Source organism: Amphiura filiformis, chromosome 2 (assembly GCF_039555335.1).
Source record: "Amphiura filiformis chromosome 2, Afil_fr2py, whole genome shotgun sequence".
Lineage (NCBI taxonomy): Eukaryota > Metazoa > Echinodermata > Ophiuroidea > Amphilepidida > Amphiuridae > Amphiura > Amphiura filiformis.
In genome coordinates, this window is record NC_092629.1 from 19,564,369 (window position 1) to 19,584,988 (window position 20,620).

Genomic DNA, 20,620 nt, shown 5'->3' on the forward strand with positions numbered 1-20,620 from the left:
TCAAAAATTATGGAATCAAAACGGAAATTCTGACAAAACTATGATATATCGCTCACGGTGATGTGCGTTAGAAAGTTGGGAAAAATCCTTCTTTAGCGAACTATATTACTTTGAAAAGCTAAAAGTTTGATCCAAAAAAAGGCTCGCGGGCAGAGTTGAAGCCTATCAAAATCGAAAATCTTACACTAAATGACTGAATTTCACGACTAAGTTTAACACTAAGATAAAAAAAAAATACTGTATCAAGCTTTACAGTTTTTCCTGACATTTACTGAAAAATGAAAATTATTGCTTTTCATTTGGCCGAGAAAAAATTTTTACACTGAAAAGGTGTAACTCAAAATTTTGTTCATTTGAATACCAAATTCGATCGTTTGTATTGCCTTATTAAATGACTGAGTGAGCCTTGCAGAACAATAACAATCGGTTGTCCAGCGTCCTAACTGCGTGTAGCATGTCGAAAATCCAAGTTCCCGTTTAAAAATCAATAGCAGTACGAAGACATGCGCTAAGTCCCGACAATGGTATTAGAGAGCTTGCGAAATGGCGTTACTTAACTTTAACTTTAACGTCTAGAGGATTATAGAGGATTATGTATTCAAAACCACCTTGGTTTTGAATACATAATCCTCTATAATCCTCTGGACGTTAAAGTTAAAGTTAAAGTAACGCCATTTCGCAAGCTCTCTATTACCGCAGAGCGTGACTAGTTTTATAAACCCAAACAGATTTCACACAATCCCTACGCAATGCTCAGAATGCTATCATTTTCATTGATACAATTTTATTAAAGCTATTTAATTATGTGAAAAGCTACCAATTATGTTAAGTACACTCTCAGATAGAAGTGACAAAACAGGAAATGAAATGAAATAAAATTTATTTTACGCAGAATGTAAGGATGTTACCCGACTCTAGAACATTCTCGTCAGCAGCAATTTTGGGGTGGCTTGGGCCCACAAATATATGCGTGATTAATTTTACAATGTAATTAATGTGTCAAATGCGCATATCAATTTATAGCAATAATTGGCAGTTTAAACGTAAATGACTGATTTCCAATATTTTAAGGGGACTGTTAGCCAAGAAAATGACTAAAATTAGCATATATGTGTAATTTGAGTTTTGCTACTTATTAAATTCAGCAGAGTTTTAGCTTTAAGATATATTTACCCCATTAAAATCGGATGTTGCATTGCCAAGTTTCGGCTATATGAAGTGACCAAGGTGTCGAGAAATATGGTATCATTCGTTCGTTTCCTATTCTTATCCATGCATTTGAATTTTAATGTATTTTATTGTTTTTCAAGGTGCGATATGTAAAAAGAATTACTAACAAAAATATTTACCTGGCAATTACAATCATAATTTAACATTTATTTACTTATATTATTTATATATACTTTATTATTATTTTTTTTGCTTCAACAAACTTATATTCTAGTATATACTATATTTCATAATTCCTCACCTGGCTATTATTAGTCATTTTTAAAATGCGTTTATTTCAAAATGGTAATTTTATCGGTAATTCACGTTTTTTTCAACAATTATAAGTCCAAATGACTTGAAACTTGGCAGAAAGTGTATTTTAAGTAGATCTAGAGAAGTACAGAGCCCTTGTTTTTAACAAAACCCCTCCAACTTTGAAATATGGTGATTTTTTTCCCAAAAATGGCCAAATTTTGAACTTGTCGCATAAACAAAATCTTAAAACGTCTCAAAAACCAAAATGGAGCAAATTTTGTGAAAAGGGGCTCTGTACTTCTCTTTATTATGCGTCAAACAGTTATATTTTGGTGGTTTCAGACTCATTGTTGTTTTAATTTTTCTGAAAAACTTGATTAACTAAGTGTATAAAAATCCGCCGTTACCATGGCAAGTTGAGAATTGTTATATGTATACACCAGTGATGATTGTTTATCTAAAAAGTCCCAAATAGCCAAAAATGCCTTCTTAGCTAACAGCCCCTTAATTTTTTAAAGAAATCTGTAAGCATATGGCCGAATACAATTATTTTGGTTTGCTTCCCGTAATTATGGACTGTAAATTTAACGTTACTGTTATTTTTCTCGAATAAAGGGACATATTTGAAAATTAATCGAGAAAAACACAATTTTTGTCAATAAAATTAAACCTGTAGATAAACTGGCAATAGAAGCGGTATATCTGATCCACTTCAAGGGCACGCTGACTACATTGTTAGCACAATAACTTGGTACGTACCTTTTATAGAATGTTACGTAAATAATTCAATATCTACTATTTCATGGTTGGATTGACCAATTTCCATCTGTCTCACTTCCCTGATGGGACAGATGGGATAACATAGCCAAAACAATGCCTTGTGGGAAGGATGTATTACCAAAATCGGAAGTAGAAAGTCATACATTTGAAACCTTTAGGGGCAAATTGACCTATGTGGGAGGTCTGGGGCACATATGGAGGCAATTTGATAGAATTGATTTTCCGTTTGTCTTATCATAGAATCAGTTCCCATTTTTCGGAAACAACCGGAACAACTTGTTTTATACCTTTACATTTTAATTAAATTTGGGGTCAGCGAAAATACGATTATCCTTACAAAATGTAAAACTTTTTTAAAAGTGCATTTAGTCGAAAACACAACGTATTTTGATTAAATTTCCCAATATTTGCATTGTTTTGACTTCTCTGAATCTGAAAATGCAGAAACTTGTTGCAAATGTTTATAGAATCCAGTCTAAATGAACGTTAAAAGTGCGCTTTATCAACCAAGGTCACAACAACCGGTTCAAAATTTGTTTGTTCGCAAAGATTTATCGCTATCACGCTGATGGTGGCAATATGAGTGTCCTCAAAAGGGAATTTGTTGAGTCCTCTTCCTTTTGTAATGAAGAATAGATAAGAGGGATTAGTCACAGGCGATCGATTTCGTTGTGATTCCTTCTCATCTAACATAATGCTTTTAGTTCATACTCTTCTGTGGCGTTTAAAGACAAACTTCCCTCTGGAATCTACCGGCGGATGGGTAAATTCCACTGCCCTTAATTCTCCAGCGGGTGCCAGTATAAAGTATAGGATGGAAGATTCTCAAAGCATAATAATGGTCAACATTGGTATTAGCATAACATTCCAGTGGACGTGTTGTCAGAGGAAAGAAACAGTTGAATTTCAAGACGTAGCCATTTAACGGCTGGGTATTTCAAGACCTAGGAAGGGTTGTTTAGCACGTCAAAAGGGATTGGGCAAGTGATTGAAAGACTATATATATATACTCAACTTCCCTACAATTTTTTTTTTCTACAGCCCCTTTTATTAACATCACAGAACTTCGCAGGACTCTGTTTTTAAATTAATTATCTTTGAATCGTGCAGTTTTTGAAGAATACTAAACTCTAAAGGCATTTTATGTCTGGATAAGGTGTAATTATATATGCGTTTATCAAAATAATGATATTGAAGTGGTCTATTATGTTGGTCGGTGCTAAATGGATAAAATCCGTACAACGAAATTTCATCACAAAAAGTTAATACTGCAGTCGTAATCATTAATCCCGCAGAAGGTACATGTTCCGGTATATTCCATATCCTGCAAAATTAATAAAAGATAATAAGAAATATAACTAGATGGCACAGCTGTGTTTGAGCAAACACGAATATCTATGCCCGTGGCCCCCTTTCCATGCTCACAGACAAAAACTTGGTGACCATCACGTAGAAGCCCTTGAAAAAAAGCGCCCAATTGGGCGCCAATTCCCAAAATTGTGGTAACCATCATGTGAAAGCCCTTGTTATAAACTTTAATTGATATAAGTATCACCCTCATAGCACCTAAAATAAAAAAGCGCCTAATTGGGCGCCAAATACAAAAGTTGGTAACCATCATATTGAAGCCCTTTTTACAAGCGTTAATTGATATAAGTATTATCCTCATAGCGCTTAAAATAAAAAAGCGCCCAATTGTTCGCCAAATCTAAAAAACTGGTGACCACCCCCTTGGTCACCCCTTACAAACAGTGACAACCCTTTACCCTCCTTACACCCATTAACCAACCACACCCCATGTCCCTTTTAAGGGAGTTTTTGTCAAGTGATCAATTTTCTTGACGTACGTTTCGAGCTGTTATCATTGTAAACCCATGTAGCTAACAAAATGCTACCTATTGCGCTACAATGTGTTAATAGGTCGTACCTTTTTTGCTTTTTAAAGCCTTTGAACTTTGACCTATGGGGTTGTGGCTATTACAGAATACATCTAGGGTAATGGGCCATCATTGTACTAAGTATGAACCCTGAGGGCGCTGTAGTTCTTGAGCTAGAGCTGTTTGAAATTTTACACATATTGCTCCCTGTAGCCCATGACCTTTGACCTCTGCCTCTGGAATCGATGTTGCTGCAGTAAATATCTAATGGGCCATCACTAAGTATGAACCCTGAGGGGGCTATAGTTCTTATGCTAAAGGGTTCATACCACTAAATCCGCATGTGAAGCGGTTTCCGGTAAAAGTTTATCACGACTATAGTCCTAACTTTGCATAAAAATTGTGCAAAATCGGTACAATATTAACAATTTTAGTGTTGCAAATCGTGTTTTGCTAGAACTTGTGAATGTGATCTCTACTAATTTGAACAGAAAACGCGAACATTTGAGTGATGTTTACGATGATGAGCGCATGAACACACGAGGTCAAAACGCGGTTAGCAGTCGGACGTAAACACGGGAAAATCGGGCCTTTTTATATAGCGCTATTTTTCTCAAAAAGTAGACCTAAAATATGGTGTCATTTTCAGATATGTTATGCAGAATTTTGTTCTGATTAAGATGATATCAAATATATATTTCAAAGTAAGACGTAACTCGACTTATAGCCTAAAACGTGACCCCTATTTTGCACGTAAAGTCTATGGAAAGCTATTTAGTGGCATGTACACTAAAGCTGTTTTAAAATGTACACATATTGCTCTCTGTAGCCTATGACCTTTGACCTCTGGGGTCTTGGCTACCATAAATTACTTTTGGAGGTCATGGGCCATCATTATACTAAGTATGAACCCTGAGGGCGCTATAGTTCTTGAGCTAGAGATGTTTCAAATTTTACACATATTGTCACCTGTAGCCCATGACCTTTGATCTCTGGGGTCCTGGGTACCCTAGGATGTTTTTAGGGGTCATGGACCATCATTGTACTAAGTATGGGCCCCAAGGCTACTGTAGTTCTTGAGCTGGAGGAGAGCAAATAAGTGGTCTTGAGAAGAAGGAGAACTAGAAACCACAGTTGTGTTTGACCAAACACGAATATCTATGCCCGTGACCACACCTAACTCCCTTCCCCTATTCACAAACGAAAACTTGGTGAGCACCATGTGAAAGCCCTTGTTTAAAGCTTTCATTTGATACACATGTAATGCTCATAACACCAGACTGGACCACACTCTCTCTAATACCCCACGAATCCTCCACACACAGTGACATCGCCCCGATATCTTCATGGTAGAAATCTCCATGGTAGGTTGAATCCAGAGCCACCCATGGCCATTTTATTCGGACCTTATGAGATGCATAATTAGCGAAGTGACCTGACTAAGGCTACTGACAATGGCCGGGGTAATTGATTTCTCGCTGTGTGAGTAAGCTTGTATACGACATTGCGGTCAATGGTTGAGTAGTGAGTGCCGCTATAGCCTGCTTAGAGTTTTGGTCAAATTTTGAGTTCAAAGCGCACGGCCAATTTTCAAAGCGCACGCTAACGACTATCATATTTGTTCAATACGTATTTTCAAGTGTATGAGACCACATCTGGTTTCTTGAGAAAAAATCATTTACGGGAGATATTCATCATTTTCTAACCCAGTATCCGAAGATGTTCGTCTGATATCAAAATCGTGCATAGCAATTCACGTGTATCGATCCCGTGTATTCATTTTAGTGTCTCTGCTGCACCAAATAATTATTAGCCAGGCGATGTCGGTGTGCCACACTCTCTTATACTCCACCAGACCATCGCTCTCTCTAAAACACCACCAGACTGGACCACACTCTCTCTAATACCCCACCAAACCTTCACTCTCTCTTATACCCCATCAGACCATCAATCGCTCTAAACACCACCAGACTGGACCACACTCTCTAATACCCCACCAGACCCTCACTCTCTCTTATACTCCACCAGACACTCACTCGCTCTAAAACACCAACAGGCTGACCCATTCTCTCTCTAATGCCCCACCAGACCCTCGCTCTCTATTATACTCCACCAGACATTCACACGCTCTAAAACACCAACAGGCTGACCCATACTCTCTCTAATACCCCACCAAGCCTTCACTCTCTCTTATACTCCACTATACACTCACTCTCTCTTAAACACCACCAGGCTGACCCATACTCTCTCTAATACCCTACCAAGCCTTCACTCTCTCTTATACCTCATCAGACCATCAATCTCTCTAAACACCACCAGACTGGACCACACTCTCTCTAATACCCCACCAGACCCTTACTCTCTCTTATACTCCACCAGACACTCACTCGCTCTAAAACACCACCAGGCTGACCCAAACTCTCTCTAATACCCCACCCAGCCATCACTCTCTCTTATACTCCACCAGACACTCACTATCTCTAAAACACCACCAGACTGGCCCACACTCTCTCTAATACCCCACCAGACCCTCACTCTCTCTTATACTCCACCAGACACTCACTCGCTCTAAAACACCAACAGGCTGACCCATACTCTCTCTATAATACCCCACCAAGCCTTCACTCTCTCTTATACTCCACCAGACACTCACTCGCTCTAAAACACCAACAGGCTGACCCTACTCTCTCTAATACCCCACCAAGCATTCACTCTCTCTTATACTCCACTATACACTCACTCTCTCTTAAACACCACCAGGCTGACCCATACTCTCTCTAATACCCTACCAAGCCTTCGCTCTCTCTTATACCTCATCAGACCATCAATCTCTCTAAAACACCACCAGACTGGACCACACTCTCTCTAATACCCCACCAGACCCTTACTCTCTCTTATACTCCACCAGACACTCACTCGCTTTAAAACACCACCAGGCTGACCCAAACTCTCTCTAATACCCCACCCAGCCATCACTCTCTCTTATACTCCACCAGACACTCACTATCTCTAAAACACCACCAGACTGGCCCACACTCTCTCTAATACCCCACCAGACCCTCACTCTCTCTTATACTCCACCAGACACTCACTCGCTCTAAAACACCAACAGGCTGACCCATACTCTCTCTATAATACCCCACCAAGCCTTCACTCTCTCTTATACTCCACCAGACACTCACTCGCTCTAAAACACCAACAGGCTGACCCTACTCTCTCTAATACCCCACCAAGCATTCACTCTCTCTTATACTCCACCAGACACTCACTCGCTCTAAAACACCACCAGGCTGACCCAAACTTTTTCTTATACCCCACCCAGCCATCACTCTCTCTTATACTCCACCAGACACTCACTAGCTCTAAAACACCACCAGACTGGCGCACACTCTCTCTAATACCTCACCAGACCCTCACTCTCTCTTATAATCCACCAGACACTCACTCGCTCTAAAACACCACCAGGCTGGCCCAAACTCTCTCTCTAATACCCCACCAAGCCATCACTCCCTCTTATACTCCATCAGACCCTCACTCTCTCTGAAACACCACCACCAGACGGGAGAATACCCCTTTAATCCCAAAACATTGTGTCCATTTAAGCGGTAAACCTCCTAACCCCATTGCACGTCTTGACGTATATTTGAAGCCTTCATCATTGCAAATACAGGTAGCTACCAAAGTGCTACCTATTGCGATACACTGTGTTAACCGGTCGTACCTATTTTGCTTTTTAAAGCATATGAACTTTGACCTCTGGGGTTGCAGCTAGCATAGCATACTTCTAGGGTCATAGGACATCATTGTTCCAAGTATGAACCCTGAGGGCGCTATAGTTTTTGAGCTAGAGCTGTTTGAAATTTTACACATATTGCCCCTGTATCCCGTGACCTTTGACCTCTGGGGTCGAGGGGTACCCTAGGATGTTTCTAGGGTCATGGGCCATCATTATACCAAGTATGGGCCCAGGGGCTATTTTAGTTCCTGAGCTAGAGGGGTGCAAAGAAGTGGTCTTGAGGAGGAGGAGGAGGAGGAGGAGAAGGAGAACTAGATGGCACAGCTGTGTTTGAGCAAACACGAATATCTATGCCCGTGACTTTCACCCTAACACCCCACCATGACAACCTTAATCCATCCTGACACCCCGTAATATGTTTAATGCTAAAAAGGGTTATCAGTATACCGACTAAAATATTTAATTACAAATCAATGAATACCCCTTTAATCGCATTTGCTGTGTAAACGCTTGAGGGCGCTCCTCCTTTTAATAATGCTATAAACATGTTCAGTGCAAAATAAAAATGTTAAAAAGAAAATGTCTGATTACCCCTTTAAGCCCAAAACGAAGTGTCCCTTTAAGCGATTAACCCCCTTAATCCATCCTGACACCACGTAACATGCTTAATGCTAAAGGGGCTATCAGTATACCGACTAAAATTTAAAAAAAACTTAATTAAAAATTAAGGAATTGCATTTGCTGTGTAAACGCTTGAGAAATAATGCAATAAATATGTTTCATGCAAAAAATTATTTAAAACATCTGATTACCCCTTTAAGCTCAAAACGAAGTGTCCCTTTAAGCGATTAACCCCCTTAATCCATCCTGACACCACGTAACATGCTTAATGCTAAAGGGGCTATCAGTATACCGACTAAAATTTAAAAAAAAAACTTAATTAAACATTAAGGACTTGCATTTGCTGTGTAAACGCTTGAGAAATAATGCAATAAATATGTTCCATGCAAAAAATTATTTAAAAAATCTGATTACCCCTTTAAGCCCAAAACGAAGTGTCCCTTTAAGCGGTTAACACAAAAGGAATCTTGTATACTCGATGATGTCCACACCATTTCCTTTTCAGGGAATTGCATCAATATTGATTGTGGCCGGATTTAAAGTACATAGGAATACACACATCTCCTATTGCGTTATGTAGAATGGTGATGATGAAAAGAGAATTCCTGTATTTAAAGTGGTACACATATTCCTTTATTTAGACTATGAACTTATACCTCTGGGTCGTGGCTACCATAGGTTACATCTTGAGGTCATGGACCACCATTATACTAAGTATGAACCCTGAGGGCGCTATAGTTCTTGAGCTACATATGATTCAAATTTTACACATTTGCCCCCTGTAGCCCATGACCTTTGACCTCTGGGGTCGAGGCTACCATGGGTTTCTTCTAGGGGTCATGGGCCATCATTGTACCAAGTATGAACCCTGAGGGCACTGTAGTTCTTGGGCTAGAGCTGTTTGAAATTTTACACCTCTGGGGTCGGGAGTACCCTAGGATTTTTCTATGGGTCATGGGTTATCATTGTACCACGTATGGGCCCCAAGGCTACTTTGGTTCTTGAGCTAGAGGAGTGCAAAGAAGTGGTCTTGAGAAGGAGGAGGAAGAGAACCAGAAGACTAGAAACCACAGTTGTGTTTGACCAAACACGAATATATATGCCCGTGACCACACCTAACCCCCTTCCGCTATTCACAAACGAAAACTTGGTGAGCACCATGTGAAAGCCCTTGTTTTAAGCTTTCATTTGATATACATGTAATGCTCATAACACCAGACTGGCTCACACTCTCTCTAATACCCTACCAAGCCTTTTTATGCTAATTAACTAATTTGCATATAACTCAAAACAGAAGCGTCCAATGAAAAAATAAAGCGCCGAAACGTTGTTGCTAATGGAATTTGCCACATTTTGGTACCAATGACGACACACTTCGGACAATATTTGAGCCTTTTTATGCTAATTAGCTAATTTGCATATACCTCAAAAACAGAAGCGTCCAATGAAAAAATAAATCGGCTATGGGTTGTTGCTCATGAAATTTGCCACATTTTGGTACCAATCATAATACACTTTGGACAAGATTTGAGTATTTTTATGCTAATTAGCTAAATTTTACACATATTGCTCTCTGTAGCCCATGACCTTTGACCTCTGGAGTCGAGGCCCTCATAGGAATATCTAAGCGTCATGGGTCATCATTGTACCAAGTATGAACTCTGTGGGTGCTGTAGTTCTTGAGCTAGAGCTGTTTTAAAGTTTACACATATTGCCCCCTGTAGCCCATGACCTTTGACCTCTGGGGTCGGGGATACCCTAGGATGTTTCTAGGGGTTATGGGCCATCATTGTACCAAGTATGGGCCCCGAGGCTACTTTAGTTCTTGAGCTAGAGGAGAGCAAAGGACTGATCTTGAGAAGAAGGAGAAGGAGAAGAAGCCGAAGACTAAACACAACAAATACAATATCTATGCCACGGTTCCACGGGCATAGATAACTAAACACAACAAATACAACTAGATGGCACAGTAACTGTGTTTGACCAAACACGAATATCTATGCCCGTGACCACATCTAACCCCCTTCCTCTTTTGTACCAACGAAAACTTGGTAAGCACCATGTGAAAGCCCTTGTTTTAAGCTTTCATTTGATATACATGTAATGCTCATAACACCAGACTGGCCCACACTCTCCCCTACCAAGCCTTCACTCTCTTTTTTACTCCAACAGACCATCACTCTCTCTAAAACACCACAAGACTGGACCACACTCTTTCTAATACCCCACCAAACCCTCACATTCTCTTATACTACATTTCATTTCATTTCATTTCATTTTATTCGCCAGAACAACATTATAAAATACATATATTGCACATTTATAAGTACTACATCAAAAACAATTTTTATTTTAAAACGATTAAATATGAGCCCCTTGAATAAGTTCATCAGGACTGTTAGACGACATACCAATGGTAAACCGCTTCACAAGTACAACAATTCACTCCCTCTCCAGACGTCCCACCCCCCGAACGGAGGACCCCCTCAGCAACTCGACGAACCAGCAACACCCCCACCCCCATCTCCTGAGCGCACAGCTCCCCACAGCAGCCAGCCACACACATGACCTAGTGGTCATGTCCCCTCATAAACAAGTCCGCCATGACAGATCACGCGTCACATCAAAACCAAAGCATCGAATGGATGCTAACGCCAATAACGGTGATGAAGGGACACACTCACCAAATCCTGCATATGACCAACCACCGCAAAGTCCGCACACTCCGGAACGAGAGTAGGACTGCCGCCAGCCCAGCATCACCAATGACGTCCCCCGACCGGAAGATGAGACGTCCAAAACGCGAGCAAACTACCGAACCCCCAAAACAAATTTCACCAATAGTACTACATGTATATAAGCACTACATATGTGTACATCCACATCAAAACGATGCACCCGTCGGCCGCCACACACGTTCCATTCCACATAAACAGCCAGGGACGAATACCAGACCCGTCCCAAGCCTAAGCCGCCCCAAGCCATACCGAAGTCACCTGATTCAGGAATACAGAAACGTATTCCCAAACCATGCGACCCGTGGACGACCCGAAGCGACCCCCGCCCGAGACAAGCCCGGCACCCACCCTCAGCTATCATGTGAAACAAGACACATGCAGCACTCCACCAGGCAATCACTCTCTCTCTAATACCCCACCAGACCCTAATTCTCTCTAATACTCCACCAGACACTCACTCGCTCTAAAACACCACCAGGTTGGCCCTACTCTCTCTAATACCCCACTATACACCCAACAAACCCTCACTCTCTCTTATACTCCACCAGACACTCACTAGCTCTAAAAAATCACCAGACTGGCCCACACTCTCTCTGACACTCCACCAGACCTTCACTCTCTCTTATACTCCACCAGACACTCCTCGCTCCGCTCTTAAACACCACCAGGCTGACCCTACTCTCTCTAATACCCCAGCAAGCCTTCACTCTCTCTTATACCCCATCAGATCATCAATCGCTCTAAAACACCACCAGACTGGGCCATACTCTCTCTCTAATACCACACCAGACCCTCATTCTCTCCACCAGACACTCACTAGCTCTAAAACACCACCAGACTGGCCTACACTCTCTCTACCACCCCACCGGACCCTCACTATCCTTTCTACTCCACCATACACTCACTCGCTCTAAAACACCACCAGGCTGGCCATACTCTCTCTAATACCCCACCAAGCCTTCACTCTCTCTTATACCCCACCAGACCATCAAACGCTCTAAAACACCGCCAGACTCATTCTAATACCCCACCAGACCGTCACTCTCTCTTATACTCCACCAAACACTCACTCGCTCTAAAACACCAACATGCTGACCCATACTCTCTCTAATACCCCAGCAAGCCTTCTCTCTCTTATACTCTACTAATACTATACACTCACTCTCTCTAAAACACCACCACACTCCCTCTAATACCCTACCAAGCCTTCACTCTTTATTATAGCCCATCAGATCATCAATCTCTCTAAAACACCACCAGACTGGACCACACTCTCTCTAATACACCACCAGATGATCACTATCTCTTATACTCCACCAGGCATTTACTCTCTCTCTCTCTCTCTCTAAAACACCACCAGACTGGAGAGTACCCCTTTAATCCCAAAACGGAGTGTCACTCTTAGGGCTTAACCATTATTGTAACGTCTTGACGTGTATTTGAAGCATGTATCATTGCAAATACAGGTGGCTACCAAGACACTGCCTATTGCATTACACTGTGTTAATAGGTCATACCTATTTTGCTTTTTAAAGCATATGAACTTTGACTTCTGGGGATTTAGTAAGTTTACTGTAACATGACTTCATTGTTAACTTTGAAGTACCAATCAGCTTATTTCAAAAGAGGCATTTGCTTATGTCAATAAAAGCGGGAGAGACAACACTGCTGTTTTTAATGGCCTAGCACCCTCTCGTCTTTGATGCATGCCAATCTGAATGACAAAGTCCACTTTTTTCTGTAAAAACGTTGAAAATAAGCTCTAAAATCACAAAAGGCCCGCTTATAAGCATATCGCACTTAATGCACTTGTGCAGGGCCACAGAGTCGCCCTTCCCTCGTATCAATGTCTATCTCCCTATTTTGCTCCCTCCCACCCCCCCCCCATGATCAGTCTCCCCACTCACTCCCCGGTCCCCCGTCTCTCCCTCTCCTCTCTTTCTTCCTCACCCCCTCCCACCCTCGCTTGTTCAGTCTCAACTTAAGTATTTCCTCCCTCCTCCCCCTCGCGAAATTTATCAGTATGATCCATGACTGAAAATAAGCTCTGCAAAAATAAACATTTAAAATAAACCCGAGTCTTGCATATAGGCCAAACCAATTATCAGATTAGCTTGCCATGAATAGAATCAATTATCTTTGCTCCAAAGCAATTCTTTTGTATTGCATTTCAATATAAAACATGATTACCAAATCACCACTTGTACGCGCCTCATTGGGAGATATTTGACTATTTTAGACGCTCGTTTCATCGCCAATATGAAAGACTTTTGCTTATAACTTGGCAACATGGTTAGTATATATTTCAATGCAAGACTTTTTTTACGAGCCACTTACGTCTAGGCGTAAGTGCATATACACCAAACACAATTCAATTGAAGCCGTACAATTTACCGCGAATTTAGGACCGTAAAATTTAGACTCTTCTTTTGTCTAGATTGGCACCCAACCGAACATCTCAAGGTTTTATGTAAAAATCAATATAACTTACCAAAACGAAAACTGAAATTCACGAGCTTCAAATTTTCAGTAACTAACAAAAGGCTAGAATAAAAGATTGGTCATACCTGTGAGACTACCACTTCAGAATAACAATGACTTACAAAAACTATTACGGATACGGAAACAGAAACTGAAAAGATAAAACGACGGTAAGTATGCACGGTTGATATATTCTATTATATGGTCAATCGTTGGAAATACGTGCTTGTCTATGTATGTAAACCGAAACGGTTGACCATTTGCCCATCATTACTATGGTGTATTTAAAATATTTAATGAAAAAATGTGTTCGAACACCCATTGTAATTCCAATGTTCTTCTTAGTATTGCGCGCACGCTTTATGAGTCACTGGAAACTAAGAATTATGATAGTGTTGTCTCAATGTTCATATTACGCATACCCCCTCCCCTGTCCCCACCAAACAATATTGGGAGAAGATGTGGTGAAGATGAGCATATTGGGCACGCCAACATTGTACGGGGGTAGAAGGGGGACCATTTGCAATAAGGCCTTTAAAGTGTTCGAAAAATTATTCTAAGATTGTTTGAGGAATTTAAAAAACAAACAAAAAAAAACAGTGTTTAGTACTTCAAATTTGAGCTCATATCTTCCGATTCAGTCAAGCGATTTCAATGCAACTTGCATATGTTAGTACATATATAATATGCAATACAGCCAATTGAAAAAAATACACTATATACACTTTGGACAACATTTGAGCATTTTTATGCTAATTAACTAATTTGTATATAACTTAAAACCGAAAAAAGATTTGAGTATTTGTATGCTAATTAGCTAAATTTTACACATATTGCTCCCTGCAGCTCTTGACCTTTGACCTCTGGATTCGAGGCTACTACAGGAGTATCTAAGGGTCATGGGTCATCATTGTACCAAGTATGAATCCTGTGGGTGCTGTAATTCTTGAGCTAGAGCTGTTTGAAATGTTACACATATTGCCTACTGTAGCCCATGACCTTTGACCTCTGGGGTCGGGGATACCCTAGGATGTTTCTAGGGGTCATGGGTCATCATTGTACCAAGTATGGGCCCCGAGGCTACTTTAGTTCTTGAGCTAGAGGAGAGCAAAGGACTGATCTTGAGAAGGAGAAGAAGGAGAAGGAGAATCCGAAGACTAAACAGAACAAATACAATATCTATGCCCCGTTGCACGGGCATAGATAACTAGATGGCACAGTAATGTGTTTTAACAAGCACGAATATCTATGCCCGTGACCACCACCTTGGTCTGGGGCGGACATTTTAAAAATGAATTTAGAAGAGCAGCAACGACATCACTTGCATTACATTCCAGATGTTAAATCTACATCATATGCAAAATTTGAGGAAATTCGCACGAGTCCGTTTTATTTTAGGGCCATTTGTCTATAACTGGTCTTTACATGTAGCCCTATGGAGAGAGTGCCCGTTGAGGGCGCTATAACCCCCATTTTAGGAACAAAAATGTGATTTTTAAAAAACGGACTCGTGCGAATTTTCTAACATTTTCAGAGTATGTAGTTTGAACATGTAGAAATATAATCAAGTAGTTGCCCTACCTGCTCTTCTCCGAAAAAATAAAAAGTCCTATACCTCAATGATAATGAAACCTAGGTGCCACACCTAACCCCCTTCCCTTATTCACAAACGAAAAACTTGGTGAGCACCACGTGAAAGCCCTTGTTTTATCTTTCATGTAATACTCATAACACAATACCCTACCAAGCCTTCACTCTCTTATACCCCACTAAATCATCACTCTCTCTAAAACACCACCCGACTGGACCACACTATTTCTAATACCCCACCAGACCCTCACCCTCTCTTATACTTCACCAGACACTCACTCGTTCTAAAACACCACCATACTGGCTCATACTGTCTCTAATACCCTACCAAGCCTTCACTATCTATTATACTCCACCAGACACTCACTCGCTCTAAAACACCACCAGACTGGCCCACTCTCTCTCTAATACCCTAAGTCTTCAACCTCTCTCTTATACCCTTTCAGACATTCACTCTCTAAAACACTACCAGACTGGACCACACTCTCTCTAATACTCCACCAGACCCCTACTCTCTTGTACTCCACCAGATACTCACTCGCTCTAAAACACCACAAGACTGCCCCACACTCTCTCTCTAATACCTTACCAAGTCTTCACTCTCTTATACCTCATCAGACCATCACTCTCTTTAAAACACCACCAGACTGGACCACAGTATCTCTAATTCCCCACCAGACCCTCACTCTCTCTTATACTCCACCAGGCACTCACTCCCTCCAAAACACCACCAGACTGGACCACACTCTCTCTAATACCATACCAGGCCCTCACTCTCTCTTACACTCCACCAGACACTCACTCTCTCTAAAACACCACCAGACTAAGCCACGCTATGTCTAATACCCCATCAAGCATTCGCTCTGTCATATACCCCATCAGAACCTCACTCGCCCTAAATCACCACCAGATTGTCCCACACTCTCTCTCTCATACCCTACCAAGTTTTCACTCTCTCTCTTATCCTATCAGACCATCAATCTCTCTAAAACACCACCAGACTGGACCACACTCTCTCTAATACCCCACTAGACCCTCACTCTCTCTTATACTCCACCACACACTCACTCGCTCGAAAACACCACCAGGCTGGCCCATACTCTCTTTAATAACCCACCAAGCCTTCACTCTCTCTTATACTCCACCAAACACTCAGTCTCTGTAAAACAGCACCAGACTGGACCACAATCTCTCTAATACCCCACTAGACCCACACTCTCTCTTACACTCCACCAGACACTCACTCGCTCTAAAACACCACCAGGCTGGCCCATACTCTCTTTAATAACCCACCAAGCCTTCACTCTCTCTTATACTCCACCAAACACTCACTCTCTCTAAAACACCACCAGACTGGACCACAATCTCTCTAATACCCCACTAGAACCACACTCTCTCTTACACTCCACCATACACTCACTCGCTCTAAAACACCACCAGGCTGGCACATACTCTCTTTAATAACCCACCAAGCCTTCACTCTCTCTTATACTCCACCAAACACTCACTCTCTCTAAAACACCACCAGACTGGACCACAATCTCTCTAATCAGTAGACTTCGGTTATATATGGTCAATTCCAGCCAAAGCGGGCCAAAATTCTCTCTGGGGGTCAGTTTGAAAATGTTTTCCTTTTCAATTCTAGACTTATCAAATGAGACGATCATATCTAGTGAATCATCAGGTGGAAGTGCCATCGGATTGAAAAATAACTTTTCTTGCTAGACCAAATAAAGTGCTAAATGCGCATATGCATGTTACCCACGAATTCAAGCATTTTTCACCTGTTGTACGCCATAAAATTTCACTTTCTTATTTTATGTTTATGTCAATATTTTATGTGTGACTCATATACACTCGAAATCGGTGAAGACTTTGAACGTAAAATAGAATTTTATTACATATATCTACAAAGAAATATTTTGGTTATTACAAATTTTAAGAAAGAACCAGGTGTACAGTTAAGATTGTGTCAATTCTTCGAACTCTTTCCAAAGTGGCTGTCATTTAACATTACTGTATTATTTCGAAAGATTAGAATAAATGCTTCATATAAAATGTAAAGTTAGATTTTGTATCTCGTCGCAGGATGAGGATCTCGGATGGATTCGTGGGTAACAGCGTCTGGAAAATAGCAATTCCTATTAATTTTTTTTAAATAAAAATAAAAAAAACTTTTCCGTATGTCAATAATTCAGGGTGCAATGGCACTAAACTGAATTTTAATCAAAATACAAACTACATGGAATATTTAGAATGGATCATTATGGCATATTGGGTATAAAAATTGTGAGAATAATGAAGATGCCAAATTCAACTAGACAGAGCAAACAGTTTTATATTATTATTTTAGTAAAATCATTCCATATTTTCATGCAGCAATATTCTATTAACTCGTGTTTGACAATTCCTATGAACTAAAACACTATCAATACATTGTTAACTATAATTTAAGTAGGGATTCGTGGGTAACCAAAATGTTCGTGGGTAACACATATTTGAAGGTATGTATTGGTAAGCGGCAAAATAGGAAATATTACAGAAGGTTGGAAACCATCATGCGGTTATTCCTCCATTGTGTTTCAATGATTCCCGTTTCTCTAACCAATTGCATTTACCCAAAAATGGTAATTTAGGATAATCAATCAAAACTTCATGATACAGCTTCAGTATACCTTCAAGAGGACGCTATTAAACAGGACTGTTTTGGAACCTATTTCGCATGTTTTCAAAATGTTAAGATGCATAAGAAACATATAATTTACGAGTAAATCCTTGGATTCGTGGGTAACGCCGAATTCGTGGGTAAAGCTATAAGTACTATAGTACCGTTTGGGGTTTGCGTTTCTTAGGTGCATAAACTGTAAGTACTGTAAAAATTATAGCATACCCATGGCTTGAATATGTGCTGATTTAAACTTAAAATAAACAATCTCCTTGTTTTTCAAGATTAGCATCTATTCGGGATTCGTGGGTAACAAAAGTTTAAACCGTCGTAGATTCTTTTTTAAAGCAGTGAACGTATTTTACGATTTACAATTTTAAGCGCTTGTCAAACTAAATTCAGTGTCCAAAGTCATTAAATGTTAATTTAAGTTATGGCAATTATATTTGCTGGACTCGTGGGTAACAGTTGATACGTGGGTAACGTCAAATTTGATATTATGGAATTTTATGGGTAAAACGTATTTGCATAAAATAATCACTTGGACCTCAGAATTATAGAACGAAACTTCGTTTCATGATATAGTCATTTATGGCATATTCACTTAACATTTTTCAGAACGATCATTTTAATTTTGATACGCGGGTAACAAAATTATTAGCCAAATTGACTTAATGGCCTCTAGAGTCCACAAATTTTGGTGGAATTCAATCGTTTTACATATGATGAGAGATCATGCAAACGTCTTTCTACCGGTAATAATTTCATTTTGATTGAAGGATCTTCAATGACATATATGATGCTTTATCTTTGAATTCGTGGGTAACGCCAATTCATTTAAGCCATCATAACTTGTCCCCTGGTATGACTTGCTAGTAACGGCCTATATGCACAAAGAGAGCACATTGGACGTGACATGATATGCTCCATCAATAACGTGATTTCCTTTATTAATGACATTTTAAAGTGGAAAGTTAACATAGAGAGAATGTTGTCCCGCTTTCGCTGGAATTGACCATATATATAAATGCGTTTTTATAAATGCGCACGTGACCAGATGGCTAGCGCCATCTTTGCATTACATCACTGTCAATCACTGAAAAGGCGACCATTGAGGGAGTGGCTTCAATTGTGACCTTGTTTCGTTGCTAGCACTGGTAAGGAACATTGGCTGGAGGTTCGATGCTATAAATTTGCAAGGATAAATCATGGATATCGAAGGATCATGATTATTGCACAGCACCCCCTCCCCCGTGTACAAACATAGCTAATTTTTATTTATTTATTTATTTATTTATTTATTTTTTTAAATGTATTTTCTCAAATTGCAAATTATTTACAGATTTTGGTGATTTTTTGGGTTATTTAAAAAACCGACCGACCGACCCTACTTGAAAGGTCCGTCCGCCCGTAGAACAGGGTTTCTTTTTTTCTTCGCCTTACTTATAATTTTATAAATATATTTGTTCCCCCTTTTGGCTAGACAAAACCCCACCCTCCCCCTTTTACACTCATAAATTAGTTGTTTTTTGCTAAGTTTCCCCTTCCGTGTAAAGTAAAACTTTATAAGCCGTTTGAACCAAACTGAACAAAATTGACGTATACATTTACAATATACCATGACAATAATGTGTATGACGATCTAACTCACCATACGATACTAGCCCAATAAACCATGTAAACCATGATTTACATACGTGATTGTACGTCAAATTGTCATATAACGTATGAGTGTGATGTATAGTATACGAGTCTTCCTCAACATCTTCCAGTCGGGATGATTAGATCATGTACAGTCATCTACGTGTTTATACTCTAAATTGTACGTCAGAGGGTGTACAGTTTACCGATTTAGCATGGGGGACACAAAAAGGTGCTTAAAAACACATTTTGAATTTGTTTTTTTCCATTTTGATACTTATTGTGAGCGAGCGAATGAGTAAGTTAGGGTTGAGGAGGTCAGGCGGGAACATCTATTATTTCGAGAGGATCATTATTCCGAAAAGGGCTAAAGTTACATACAGTTTCGTCAATTTACGTTAAAATTAGAGTTAAAATTAGGGTCAGGGGTATGTTCAGTGGTGGCACTACGGGGAGAGGGGGGGATACTTATCTTGACTCCCAAATAAATAAATCCATGACCCATTCCTTCCGAAGAAAATGACAGCCCCCTAAGTTTCCTATCATCACGCGCAAAAATTATCAAATAACATCATCGGCAGCTACTCAGTTCTGACCTTAATGCCAGTAAGAGTCACATTTCGTCATCAATATGGCCAATTGCCACGCCCATTTAGCACGGAAATAATGAAATGTAAGTTTTTAAATTAGCTATATCAAGCTTTTCCGTCATTAATTTTTTTTTCCGTGATGGAAAATCCAAATAAAGAGTTTATGTTTCGGGTCAAATTATTTTGCACTTTGCAATCAATGCCACTATTTTGCAAAAACGGTTTTCCTTGTAACCTGTCATTTTCGCCTATACTTTTGCGTGTGGAATTTGTGTACATCCGGGTACCTTACATCGTTGAACACGGTATGGCGACTTGTAGATATCACGTGCGCATTTATAAAAGCGCATTTATATATATACCCGAAGTCCACTGCTAATACCCCACTAGACCCACACTCTCTCTTACACTCCACCAGACACTCACTCGCTCTA

The 20,620-nt window shown here is 40.1% G+C and overlaps 1 protein-coding gene across 2 annotated transcripts in view; it reads right to left on the reverse strand.

Moving 5' to 3' along the window:
• Nucleotides 1–1,542: 1,542 nt before the first annotated feature.
• Nucleotides 1,543–20,620, reverse strand: part of LOC140145963 (alpha-2,8-sialyltransferase 8B-like) — a 146,148-nt gene continuing 127,070 nt past the window's right edge. For both annotated transcript variants that reach the window (XM_072167700.1, XM_072167701.1), the window contains one exon: nt 1,543–3,571. In XM_072167700.1, coding sequence (XP_072023801.1) covers nt 3,304–3,571 — 268 coding nt within the window. In that variant the 3' untranslated portion in view covers nt 1,543–3,303. The remainder of the gene's footprint in view (nt 3,572–20,620) is intronic.